The 13557-nt window shown below is 40.5% G+C and overlaps 1 protein-coding gene across 13 annotated transcripts in view; it reads left to right on the top strand.

Moving 5' to 3' along the window:
- The window catches only part of MAST4 (microtubule associated serine/threonine kinase family member 4), a 564301-nt gene that overhangs the window by 406910 nt on the left and 143834 nt on the right, over window positions 1-13557 (top strand). Inside the window, exon 1 of one of the 13 annotated variants that reach the window (XM_078449316.2) lies at window positions 2030-2211. The exons of the other annotated variants lie outside the window; for them this stretch is intronic. Within the exon in view, the coding sequence (XP_078305442.2) occupies window positions 2174-2211 (38 nt within the window). The 5' untranslated portion in view covers window positions 2030-2173. Of the gene's footprint in view, window positions 1-2029; window positions 2212-13557 lie in introns of those variants that run through there. 13 annotated transcript variants of the gene reach the window in all.

Genomic DNA, 13557 nt, shown 5'->3' with positions numbered 1-13557 from the left:
ACCTAGTGCTCATCACAGTAAGTGCCCTTCTTGGTACCCATCATCCATCTAGCCCATCCCCCACCTACCTCTCTCCATCAACCCTCAATTTGTTCTCTGTCTTTAAGAGTCTCTTAAGGCTTGTGTCCCTCTCTTTCTCCCCTGTCCCATCTGTTCATATGTTTTGTTTCTTAAATTCCACATGAGTGAAATCTTTTGGTATTTCGTCTTTCTCTGAATGACTTATTTCACTTAACAGGGTCTATCTCCATCGTTGCAAATGACACGATTTCATTCTTTTTGATGCTTGACTAATATTCCATTGTATATATACACCACATCTTTTTTTTTTTTAAGTTTATTATTTATTTTGAGAGAGAGAGAGCGTGCACGTGAGCTAGGAGGGGCAGAGAGAGAATCCCAAGCAGGCTGTGCACTGGGGCTCAAACCCACTTACTGTGAGATCCTGATCTGAGCTAAAGTCAGATGCTCAAACCAAATGAATCACCCAGGCACCCCTCACCACATCTTCTTTATTCATTCATCAGTCAAGAGCCCATATGGGCTCTTTCCATAGTTTGGCTGTTGATAATGTTGCTATAAATTTCGGGGTGCATGTACCCCTTCGAATCCATATTTTTGTACACTTTGGGTAAATACCTAGTAGTGTAATTGTAGGATAGTTCTATTTTTAACCTTTTGAGGAATCTATATACTGTGTTCCAGAGTGGCTATGCCAGTTTGCATTCCCACCAGCAGTGTGAGGGTTCCCCTTTCTCTGCATCCTCACCAATACCTTTTGTTTCTTGTATTGTTAATTTTAACCATTCTTATACATTCTTAAGCAAAGGAAGTTTTTATGTTAGATCTCAAATGGCCTCAGGGATCAATAGCAGAACTCAGAGGAAGGGGTAATTCAGGGGTGTTTTAAGTCATAGTTCTTATGGTAGATTCACCAAAATGAGCTTCTATGCTTACAAATTATAATTTTCTATATGTTTTAGTATTGGATATTTGGGGTTAGATGTTTGGACCAGAGAGTTAATAAGGGATAGTTATTGCCAATATTTTCACTGTGACCTATAAAATTTGTATATAGCATTCTTTTTCTTTTTTTCTTTTTAATTTTCTTTTCTTTTTTTATTTGAGAGAGAGAGACAGAGAGCAAGCAGAGGAGGGGCAGAGAGAGAGGGAGGCAGAGAATTGGAAGCAGGCTCCAGGCTCTGAGCTGTCAGCACAGAGCCAGACGCGGGGCTCGAACCCACAGACCACGAGATCATGACCTGAGCTAAAGTCAGCCGCCCAACTGACTGAGCCACCCAGGTGCCCCTATAGCATTCTTTTTCAATAGTTGTCTTCTCTTTCATTAATTTCAGATAAGTTAGCCTTGCAACTCTAGGATTTTTAAGGTGAGAAATTAATAGTGGTTTGTATAAGCCTTCTTAACAGGAATCCAGACTCAAGAATTCTGTCTTCAGAACACTTCTTAGATCTTAGTGGTTTTGAGTTCATTTTACCAGCTTCCTCATTGCCAAGATGCCTTCTAGGTACATAGACTTCTGTTTTCTTTGAAATTGTGATTGATTATAAATCATTTGATGGCTTCTTAAAAGAAGCTCTTTAAATATTAGAGGTTGTGGTTTGCCTTACCTTTTAAGGACTTTAAAATTAGTCTGTCTTCTTATACCAGGCCTAGGGTGATTTGGGGAGTCAGAAGGTACAGATAATTGAGCTGTTTGGATATTAATGTGATACAGGCTTTTGATGTCATTCCTAGGAAATAGATTCCATGGAATGGGTTCCAGGTTTAAGGTCCATGAGGAAAAGGGTTCTGACTCTTGGCACTGATAGGCATATTCAGAAATGTTGTATTCAAGCCAGAGTAAATATATAAGCCGTTTACACTTTCTTTTGGTTAGTAGAAGTCCCCTCTAAACACTTATTTTGGCATTAAGGAAGCTCGTCATGACCTGTTGTTCCAGAAAGATTATCGTTTTCAGTTTGAGCCAGTTTTCTAGTTCCCGTGTGAGTGGCATGCCCGGCCCAGAGCTGAAGAAACTCAGGCTTGCTTTTCAGCTCTTCCATTCTTTTAGGTGTGTCCCACGGGCAGTGGCCTGTCGCTCTTTCTTCGGCCACTTAACAGGTTTGATTTCAGATCTATTTAATAAGAAACTAACATGTTTGGAGGGGATTCATGGCCCAACATTTATGGACTTTGTTGGGAAGCTCCAGGTGGGTATATATCTTGAACTCTATGTTAAGGCCTGTTAGGCTAACGTGATTTCAGTTTTGTCTTCTTTGTTGTGTTTTTCCTTCTTCGTAGACTGGGTTCTTTAGGATGTCTCAGGGGTTTGATTGGGACGGGATAGGCCCCTGATACTCAAGGCCGTGCAGCTCCTCTTTCAATTTATTTTCTTTGGTTAATGTAGTACGAAAGAGGAGTCAAATGATTAGAAACTGGGCCCAAAGCTCAGAGCTGGGGGATTAACCTCTGAAACATGGGATGTTGTTTATATTTAAAAATATTTGGAGGGGTTATTTATGATTTATGCATCTCTGTGTGAGCCTTTTCCTGCTTTGTGGCTCGTGGGTAGCCTGAATCACCTTCTGAATCCTGATAACCTCATAGCCTAGTTTGACTACATTTGACTTCTGTGGACAGGGTCTGTGGAATCATCGCATTGCCTCATTTATTCACGTACGTACCACATATTTGTTGAGTACCTTTTATATGATGAGGGCTGTGGTTACCACCTGGGAAACAGATGCATGTGGCACGATCCTTCCTTCTGGTGGGTTAGAAAGCAGTGTAACCAGGTAATTACAGCGGCGTCTAATAACCGGTAGGAGATGTACCAACATCAGCAAAGCAAGACAAAGAGGCGGAACATGTGTTGAGGAAGTTTGTCACCTCAGTTTCACCCTATCTGTAATATCTATTTTACAGAAGAAAAAATGGGGGCTTAACAAAATCAATTAACTGCCTGAATCTTGCCAGTAGTAAGAGGTTAATCTGGATAGAAATTTAACTGTCTTCTTCTGTCTCCAATGGAGTATAACTCCAGCAACATTCTAATTATTGAAAATGATAATTGTAAAGTAAGATTCTAGCATCTCAGGTTTTATGGTATAGAATCCACCTGGCAATTTGAAGATAGGTGTGGGAATACAGAGCCCTGATAATTTTCATCTTTGCAATAGAAATGCCACCTGCTTGCTGTCTGAGGGAAGAGAGTGAAAAATAGAGGTAGGTTTTGCTTTGTGTTAAAATGCCACTTGCTGATTCCCTCTCCCATTAATGGAAACTGTGTATGTATTCTCCTGTGCTTTCCTCATCTTAAAGTATCAGTCTATACTGGTATTTGAGTGGGTTGGTAAAATTGAGGTTTTACTTATGGTATAGCTCCCAACGGCTGCTATCTCAGAGGCCTTTTGAATGAGTAACACGGCTGTCCCCAAGCTCACTTTTCTGAGATTTCTCTCTAAATATTATAAAATCCTGTGCGTTCACATGAATGTATGTATTAGGAACACATTTCACAATCCTTGCTGATCTTGTAATAGTGTACATACAGTTCATTTCTTCTAAGGACACAAGTTGACAATACAGTTTGAATGCCAAAAAACAAAAAAAGATCAGTTGGGATTTTAGAGATGAATTGCTTACAGGCTTCTTCCTCACTTTTTAACAATCTAATAATTGGTTTTGAATATGCTGGTGCTAACTACCTTTTTTTTTAAAAAAAAAAAAAAGGGGGGGGGAGATGAATGGAAGGCACTCACTTAAATACATCTTTTCCTTGGGAAAGTCATTGTATTTAAAGAACTAAGAAGTAACTGCTTTGCTCTGCATAAAACAATTATAAAAAAATAGAATAAGGAATCTGTAACATGCAAAAGGCACAAATACTGTATCCGGGATTCTCTAAACGACAGAAATCCTTCACTGGCCATCTTGTGGCTCTTACTGGTACAATATCTGAGCTGTATTTGAGGGAACGGCTGCCCCTTCCTGAGGAGGGAGTGGAAGAAGCAAGTATTCCCTTCAGATGCTTTTTAACATTTTCCTTACCTTCGTTTTCACTGCCACTAACCCAGGCCTAGGCCTTCTCCAGATTGCTTGGGACTCTAGGTTGACCGCTGATATTTACTTGCTCTAGAACAAGTCCAGGGCGATAGGTATGTTTTGTTTTGTTTTAATTAGGTTTATTCAGATCCAGTTTAGAGACAGTAAAGCCATTCCTTTCAGGTTTGCGGTTCCATGAATTTTGACAGACACAGTCCTATGACCACCACCACACTTTTCCATACCCTCAAAAAGTTGTAGGTGTTCTTTAATTGTTTGATACTGCTCATATTGGATTAGAATAAGGTGTTTTGTTTTTCTCACCCCTTCCTTCCCTTTTTAAAAACTTAGTTTCCATATTTTATTAAGACTATAGGTTCTTTTTTCCCTGATGTCCTTTTTCTATTCTAGGATCCCAGCCAAGATACAGTGTTACATTGTGTCACCCTTTTCAAAAATCATTTTGATGAGGAAGATGATTAACACAGAGTTTGATGACTTGGTTAATAATATTCAGGAGGTACCAGGAAAATGCATCATGAGATCCCTGAGAGGAAAGCATAAACTGCCGAAATCGTGGTACATGATTAATGTATAATAGCACCTTGATCCTACAAAGGTGAAGAAGTTGTAAAAAATCAGATTAACTATTTCCTGCTGGTCAGATTTGTTTAAAACAATCTGGAGGTGTTTATTGGGCCATGAGGTGGAAGGTATATAGTTTAAGACATAAATTATGAATGTTGGAAAATAAATACAGACATCCAAAAGGAATCTTGGAGTTTTTCACTGCAAGTGACAGCAAAACAAAACATACATTTTATAAAAGGTAAACTCAAGATAACTTTAATTGCTTTGTAAAATAATTTATTGCTTCTTACCAGTATTTTTAATTTTTGAGAGAGAGAGACAGACTGGTGTGAGCAGGAGAGGGGCAGAGAGAGAGGGAGACACAGAATCCAATGCAGAATCTAGGCTCCGAGCTGTCAGCACAGAGCCCAACGCAGGGCTCAAACTCCTGGACCACATGATCGTGACCTGAGCTGAAGTCAGACAGCTAACCAACTGAGCCACCCAGGCACCCTTAACTAAAGAACAATTTTAGTCTCAGTGGAATGTAGATAGCTTTTAAGGTGAAACGTGAACATAATGCATGCTGACGACAGAGAATGGAGAAAATACCAACAACTGTAGAGTCAAAAAATTTCCCCAGATTCTAGTACTCAAACATTCCCAGTATTAAAAATATGCAGTTATCATTCCAAGTTTTCTTTTCCGAGTGCACGTGTATATACCACAAAATTCGTATTTTGTATCTCCTCTTTTATGAGCTGATTTTTTTCCCTTAAAGACATTCTTTTAAATAGCCAGCTTTGGGGTGCCTGGGTGTCTCAGTCGGTTGAGCGTCCGACTTCATCTCAGGTCACGATCTCGCGGTCTGTGAGTTCAAGCCCCGCGTCGGGCTCTGGGCTGACGGCTCAGAGCCTGGAGCCTACTTCCGATTCTGTGTCTCCCTCTCTCTCTGCCCCTCCCCCGTTCATGCTCTGTCTCTCTCTGTCTCAAAAATAAATAAACGTTAAAATAAGTAAATAAATAGCCAGCTTTACAGTGGTATAATATCCAGAAAATTTGAAAAATACCTCTAACGTACAAGAAGGTACATAGGAATTATCTATGAAGTTGTGTGGAAGCATGAAAACCATGGTCTGAAAGCCACTGAGCCAAGGCACAGCCTTACCATACGTGGGAGTGTCCATGGCCAGCTCCCTAGTGTGCAGAGTGAGGCCCAGGCCACTGACACCAGTGATGTCACCTTAGATGGTCTCACATTTTAGGTCCTGTTTTTCTCCACTTGTATTCAGACCTCTCTTGAAATGTTCCCTTTAAAAATACTAATGCTAACTCCGAAAGATTCCAATTACCATCTCCCCACAGGCTTAAATGTTAAACCTCAAGATCTAAACTTTATCCCTTATGGATGTGAGCAGGCTCGCCAGATGGCAGGCCAATTAATATATTTTTGCAAGGTGTAGAAATGTTTTTTCTCCATAGGGGAACAATGAATCCATCTGTTCCACATCTTCCTTTCCCCTCTGTCCTTTGGGGAAAATCATCATTTAATTTTCAGAAATAATTGTGCAACTCTCTAAGTGCTACTTTTGCTTTTTAAGGGAGATAGTTTTAATAATTGAAACTTTTTCTTACTGTGAGAATTGAAAGAGGCCTATGTCATGGATTAAGACATGTGGCCATCTGAGTTTCATCCAGGTTATTATTTCCTTTTTTTTGATTGTTGGGCCTACAGAATTGTGTTGAAAAACTCATTCAGGGAAGGTGTCACTTGGAAAAGGCTTTAAGAAACATGTGGTCAGACCCCATTATTGTAAGATGACAAAACTGACGTTCAGGTACAAAACTTTGAAGCTGGTCAGCAAGTTGGAACCTGGATGGTCTTGGATCCTGGTCTTCAGGTTCTAAACTAGGACACCTGTGGTGAAAACAGAACCTTCACCTTCTCAGGAGGCATTAAAAGAGCAAGAACTTTGAAGAAGGTTCAAGTGGAAGCAGGAGTGAGCACATTGTTTTTGCCTCTTCCTTGATTCCCAGGCGCTAAACTGTATGCATCACTCTTAAATTTTCTTTACATACTCAAGTGGCTTTTCAGATCAGCAGGTGATGCTTAACTGTTTAGTGTCTGTGTATTGCCTCCAACTCTGTAAAAGTTCCTGAAGGCCAAACACCACATCCTTTTTTTTTTTTTTTTTTTTTTTTTTTTTTTTTTTTAAGCACTTTTATAGTGTGCTGTCTGGGCATGAAATGAATGAATTAGGAAATATATGAGTATCACTGGTAGTGTTTTACAGAGTTCTCTCTGGGAGTGTTACAGTTCTAGGATAGTGACTACAGTATAGCTTTGTGATCATCTGACACATTATAATACAGAATTGGGTTCCTTTTCCCTTCTGGTATAAAGACGTTCGGTATTGAATATTTCAGAAGCTTCTTTTGGGAGGAGTGCTTCACCTACATCCCTGTTTTACCAGCATTGATGATGTCTGCCATAATGTGTCATAGGTAGGCATAGATCGATTAATGTTAAGCTAGAGCAAGGATTTAGACTCGTCTTTTTTTTTTCTTTCACATTGACTTCCTTACCTGTTTTCAACCTAAGAGAACTTTTCACATGGAAACAATTTACACTTTGGCTTTAGACATACCTTGGTTGGAATTCTGACTGTAACATCTGGATGTGTAGCAGGCAGGTCACCTTGCTTTGGATACATGGTTTCCTCATCCTTAACTAGGAAAAATAATCACACTTTTTGTGCCTCATATAAAGTGAATTATGAAGCACTTAGGTCAGGGCTCTGTAGACAAACTACAGCCTACAGGCCCAGTCTGGCCCACTGCCTGTCTTTGCACATAAAGCTGTATTACAACTCAGCCACATCAGTTCATTTAGGTATTAACTATGGCTGCTGGTGCTACAGTAGCAGAATCCAGTAGTTGTAACATGAGACTCTGGCCTGCAAAGCTGAAAAATGTGTACTCTGGTCCTGTATGGAGGATTTTGCCCACCCAGAACCTCCAGCAGGGGCTAGCTCTTGTAGGCACTCGGTCCATGTTAACCCTCCCATACCTTTAGTCTTCCCATTATTGTTTCAAGTTCCTTCTTTCTCTTTAGGCGCTCTGTAAAGAAAGATAGTTCCGGTGTGGCCTTCTCAAATAACATTCCTTCCAAAGCCCCTCTCCACCTCTGTAGTATGGCCAAAGCCTCAAGCCGTGACACAGGACAGAACACGCTGAGAGAGGTATCGACACAACTCACACACCCTGTTATATAGCCTGTCTGGACTTGAACTGGGGTATTGAGCATGTTGCAGGAATAGAAATTGCTCTAATCTAAGAGTAAATAAATACAGGCATTCTATGTACATGGCAACATGTCTCTGTTTAGTATTTCTTACTCTCTTACTAGGAGTGCCCAATGTATACTTCTTCAAAACCTTCCCAGTAGAACCCCTAAAACTGGAATTTTTTTCACTTCTAAAAACAGTCAAAAATTGCTACAAATTATAAATAACCATGTTTAGCGCAGGACCTCCTGAAACCCTAAAGCAAGAGTTTTCCGACTGACCTCACTCTGAGCCATTGAAAAGAGGAAGTTCTCAAAGGAGCGATTAGACTTTTTTGTTGTTGGTTTATTTTGTTTTGTATTTAAGCAAAATGAACTTGGAGTTCTCAGCAATTTTGATTAGGGACGCCCTGGTGTCTAGTAGAAAACTAAGATGGGGAAAAGACTGGTAGAATGTGCCCAATGAGGATTTCATGATTGATGGGTACATGCCAACTCCCACACATGGTAGAGAGAAACATGGCGGGGTTGGGGGGGGGGCACATCTGAGAGCTGTTAAGGGCAATTATGCATGTTTGTTATTTTTTATTTTTAAAGTGTATTAAGAAAAGTCTTTTTCGGAATAATGAAGGGATTTTTCCCCCCCGTATTTTAACATTATCTATGTCTCTAAAAAAAAAAATAACGTGAAGAGATGTTAAGAGCATTACCCAAAATTCTGTAAAGTCCTTCTTGCCTCTCTTTGCTCTTCTTTCCAACACATGTCAGTGTTTCTAGTGCTTCTCTACAGCCCTGTTAGCTTTTATCCCAACATGTTATAATTCTGGGTACACTTATCTGAATTCCCAGCTGATAGTAAATGTCTTGAGGCAGAGAGTTTATGCCAGCGTGGTACCTGGCACATCATAGACAGTTGATCGAGGTTTATTGAATGAAAGCACTCCACAGTGAGCATATTCATGCATATAGGCTTTTCTGTCTTTTGGAACTATTTCCCTAGGATAAATTCCCAGAATAGAGATTTCTAAGCCAAAATGACGTGCACATATTTATGAATCTTGATATATAATGCCAAGTAGCTTTTATGTCTACTTGAGGCTCCTTCCAAGTTTGTGACTCTCCCATTGCATGGTGTGTTATTACTAGATTGGCAGTCTGGGTGTTCCACATTTTCCCTAGCAAAAGAAATAGAAGGAGTGTATAATATCGCCGCTTTTAAGTCTGGAAGGAACACTGCATATGCTTTAGGGTGAAAAGCTTCTACAAGAATGAATATCCCCTCCATGGAACTTAGGAAATGGAGGGAGGGAGGCAGCAGGGGCAAGGGATAGGATAAAAGACACTGTTACAGTGACAAAGAACTCCTGGAGTTTTATAATTGTTCTGAACCTTGGCTATATTGTTATCAGTACTTGAAGAAAACATTTAGATGAATTTTATTTGCTTCCCCCCACCTCCCCGCTCAACACATACTAAATGTTCAAATATGAAACATTACTAAAGGCAAATTGCTGTTAATGCGCATTCCAAGGCCTGCTTTTATCAAGGTTTGAAACGTTTTGTGTAATGTTTTATGCATTTCCATCTTCATTTGATCTGATTTGTGTGCGAAATAAGATTGGATCTCTGTGCTGTGACACTGGGTAACCATAGCTTTTTTTGAGTTGGATATTTTGCTCTCCCTCATTTAATGTTTGACTAGCTCATAAATTCCCAACAATAAGTAGCAGTATCTCTCTCCCTTTTGGTACAAGTATGCTGTTAATGAACAGCTATAGAATCACCTAAATGCCACCTTGTAGATGGCATATAAAGTTTGTAGGGGCTAAGCTGAATAGAGCTAGGGCCATGTTCAGTTAAAAATGCCCTGTCCTGGGGTGCCTGGGTGGCTCAGTCGGTTAAGTATCCGACTCAGATTCGGCTCAGATCATGATCTCACTGTTCTTGAGTCTGAGCCACACATTTGGCTCTTGGCGCTGACCGTGTGGAGCCTGCTTGGGATTCCCTCCCTCTTTCTCTCTGGGTGCCGGTCCTGCTCTTACAAGTGTGCGTTCTCTCTCTCTTTCTCTCTCAAAATAAATAAACCTTAAAAAAAAAAAAAAAATGCCCAGTATGGAAATTGACGATTCTAGTGAGTAGGAGGGCTCAACAGATGTTCTAAAGAATTTATGAGTGTTCTGTGTTATATATTCCATAATATATGATATGATATATGATGTATCTGTGTATATGTGTGTATGTGATATATCATATATTTGTGGGTATGTGTATATATGATTCACCTGGCTAGGAAGTAAGCAGTGAAAAATGTGCTGGTTTTTCATCACTTCCTGAGCCTGTTGCTAGTGAAGCAAGAGTGTATTAGAACGAACCACAGCCACATGAGCATGGTAGAGGCTCTTGTTACCTTGACTGTTTGCCTTTGGAAGGACCCAACAGCCAGGACTTGTGGGAATGTGGACCTGTCCCCTGCTCCTTGTGTAGTAAGTTGTGTCCTTACATTGGAGGAGTCTGTGTCCCTCAGCATCTTGCCATCAGAGCAGCATGACCTCTTTGTCATAACCACATGTGCTCCCCTAATGAATGAGGGCCATGAACATGCAGAAACCATGAGCCAGCCACACCTCCCTACTGACCCGGCTTGAATTAGGTTGCCCAACTGGAAAATGAGGTCTTTGAAATAAAAAGAAGTTAAGGAATAATATCAACAAAGCACTTCTCATTTGCTAGTCTTAAAGTCTGTCTTCTTTGCTAGAGTTTGTGTTTTAATGACAGAGGTCTGAGTATGTTCCAAACAAGAGGGGTAGCAAGCTGAGTTTATCCTAATCCTTTCAGAGAATGGAAGCCATTGTTTCACATTTCCTGCCTACCTCCTTCGACTTTGCATTTTCGAGAAAAGTCTTTTGGAAGAGAGAGAATTATGAATGCTCTTAAATGTCATGCCATTTGACTGTTAAAACACCGTCTCAGGATAGTAGCTTCTGATGGAGAGGCAGGTTCTTGTTTGGCTTTGCAGTTGTCGTATAAATGCCTCCATGTAAATCTAGATACAGACTTTTAGCCTAAGAGACCTGTGATTTGACTTGTCCATCTCCTTAGGAAAGGTAATTCATGTGACTATAAGAAGGCTTTGTAAACGTAGAATCATTTTCAGGTTGGAAGACCCTCTACCAAATTTGATAGAAGCTTGATGCATAGGCTGTAAGCAGGTTTTCCTCCCTTAGTTGCTACTATGGATCAGTATCTCTTCTTGCCTCTTCTAGAGTTTGCATGCAATTTTCTATCATGGTCATTTATGTTCATCAGTATGAAACAGAATCATTGTAAATCATAGCCCTTTAGGCACATTTTTTTTTTTTTCCTTCTGTAATACTTGAGACCATGGAATCCTATTCAGAAGAGATGAAAAAACAATCCATCATTTTTTTAGTGACCCATGGAACTGACATAGATGTGGATGGCAAGGTCTCCTTGTCTCCTTATCTTTGGGCTTCATCTTATAGTTTAATTCTTTTTTTTTTTTTAACTTTTTAAAGTTTATTTATTTATTTATTTAGAGAGAGCTAGAAACAGCATGAGCAGGGGAAGGATAGAGAGCAAGAGGGAGAAGAGAGAGAATCCCAAGCAGGCCCCGCACTGTCAGGACAGAGCCTAACATGGGGCTTGATCCCACACACCGTGAGACCATGACCTGAGCTGAAATCCAGAGTCAGATGCTTACCTGACTGAGCCACCAAGGTGCCCCTCATCTTATATTTTAATTCTGAATGCAAATGAAAATGAAGCTCCCTGGGGGTTGTCTGGGTGGCTCATTCCGTTGAGCCTCCAACTTCGGCTCAGGTCATGATCTCACAGTTTGTGGTGTGGGTTCGAGCCCCGCGCACGGCTCTGTGCTGACATCTCAGACCCTGGATCCTGCTTCAAAGTCTGTGTCTCCCCCTTTCCCTGCCCCTCCCATGTTCATGCTCTGTCTCTCTCTGTCTCTCAATAATAAATACATGTTAAAAAAAAAAAAAAGTTAAAAGAAAATGAAGCTGTCTGTGAAAAAAAAAATCAGGTTTAAAGTAGCCAGTTACCTTTATTTGTGTAAGTCCAAATATATCACGTTAAATATGGGAGGTAGAATAACTATAATATATTCTATTTTAATGTTTTTACATACAATTATTAAAAGTTATCTTCATCAGGAAGGAATGTTTATGTAATTATTATAAATTGTCAGAGTTATTACTTGAGATGTATAAGTATATTTATTACCCGCATATTTAATGATATAATTCAGATAATTAGCATAGAGACGGCAGTTTTTTACTTTAATGTTGTACTAAGATAAATGGTTTGCCTACTGTTCACATTTATCTGTAGCACAGAACTCATCAAAATATATAGTTACTACAAAAACAAAGTAAAATATATCTGTCCTGACCAGTAGCTCATGCATAAGTGTTTTATTCTCTTTAGAGTCCTAACTGTGCCACAAAAGCAAAGTGAACTCTGGCTGGGTTCCATATCCCTGTGCACACGCACAGGTGAATGTCAATGTATTATAATCATCTGGAGGGGCTAATGGGACCTCTTGGTTCTCCATTTAGGGTTGGAAACTTAGACATGGTGCCAAGATGTGTCATTGCCTCTACCCATGAAACTGCATGAAAGATGGGGGAGTTTCTTTCTAGTTTTCTTTAGGTCAATCTGCATGAAAACTACCTGTCAGAATTAAAAGTGGTAAAACTGTGCATTCTGTAAGAATGGTAAGTTTCTTCCTCATGAGAGTTTTCAGTCTCATAGCGGTTTGCCATTTGTCAACGAGTAGAGACTTGGATGAAAGAGTTGTTTGGCTCCTAGTCTGTGTTAAGCACTTCAGATAAGAAACATCCTTATTTCCCAGAAGCCACCCCTTAGGGGATCATCTCTTATGGCTACCTCCAAGTTTAAGAAGCTCTCCCTAAAGCAGGGGAGATTTCATTTGGGGGATGAGGCTTGGGAAGTGGAGTTTGGTACACTCTGCCCTACCATTGTCTGCACCTGTTTGTTCATGAATTCAGTAACTATTAGCTGAACACCTTCCCTATGTTGGGCAGTGTGTTGAGAAGGCCGTGGTGAAGGAGACAGATGGTTCCTGCCATTTTGAAAGCTTGCAGTTTCATGGGGAATGTGGTGGGAGTGGGTGAAGAAGACACAAAGATTAAGAGGAACTTGCTACATTGTGTGTGATTGTGCCTCTGTGTCTACCTCTCTTAGCCCTCAGGAGGGTGGGGAGTGCGGGAATACAAAACAGTTTTGAGAGCATCCCATGGCCATGTGACAGAAAGTGAGTTATCGGGGAAGTAAACCAGGTTGGTGGCTGAGAGAGGAGCCAGCGAATGGTGGAGAATATTCCAGGCACAGAACCCTGGCAATGAGACCTGAAGAAATTGTATTAGGGTGCCAGAGGCCTGAAATTTACTCCCCTGGAGGGAGGTGCTGATGAAGGGTTTTACCTAGGGCAGTGAGTGATTAGATCCCATTTGCCCATTGGAAAGATTCCTGGCAGTGGAGGAGGAAGTGGAATGGGACAAGGAAAGGCCAGGCTTCCAGGCCAGAGATAGTGGCGATACGACTGCCAAGTTGGTGGCAGTGAGCTTGAAGGGAGATGGAATCCACAGGACTGGATGAC

This window comes from Panthera onca, chromosome A1, assembly GCF_046562875.1.
Source record: "Panthera onca isolate mPanOnc1 chromosome A1, mPanOnc1 haplotype 2, whole genome shotgun sequence".
In the NCBI taxonomy this organism is placed as follows: Eukaryota; Metazoa; Chordata; class Mammalia; order Carnivora; family Felidae; genus Panthera; species Panthera onca.
Note: the sequence above shows the minus strand (reverse complement) of the source record. Positions and strands in the feature narration are given on the sequence as shown.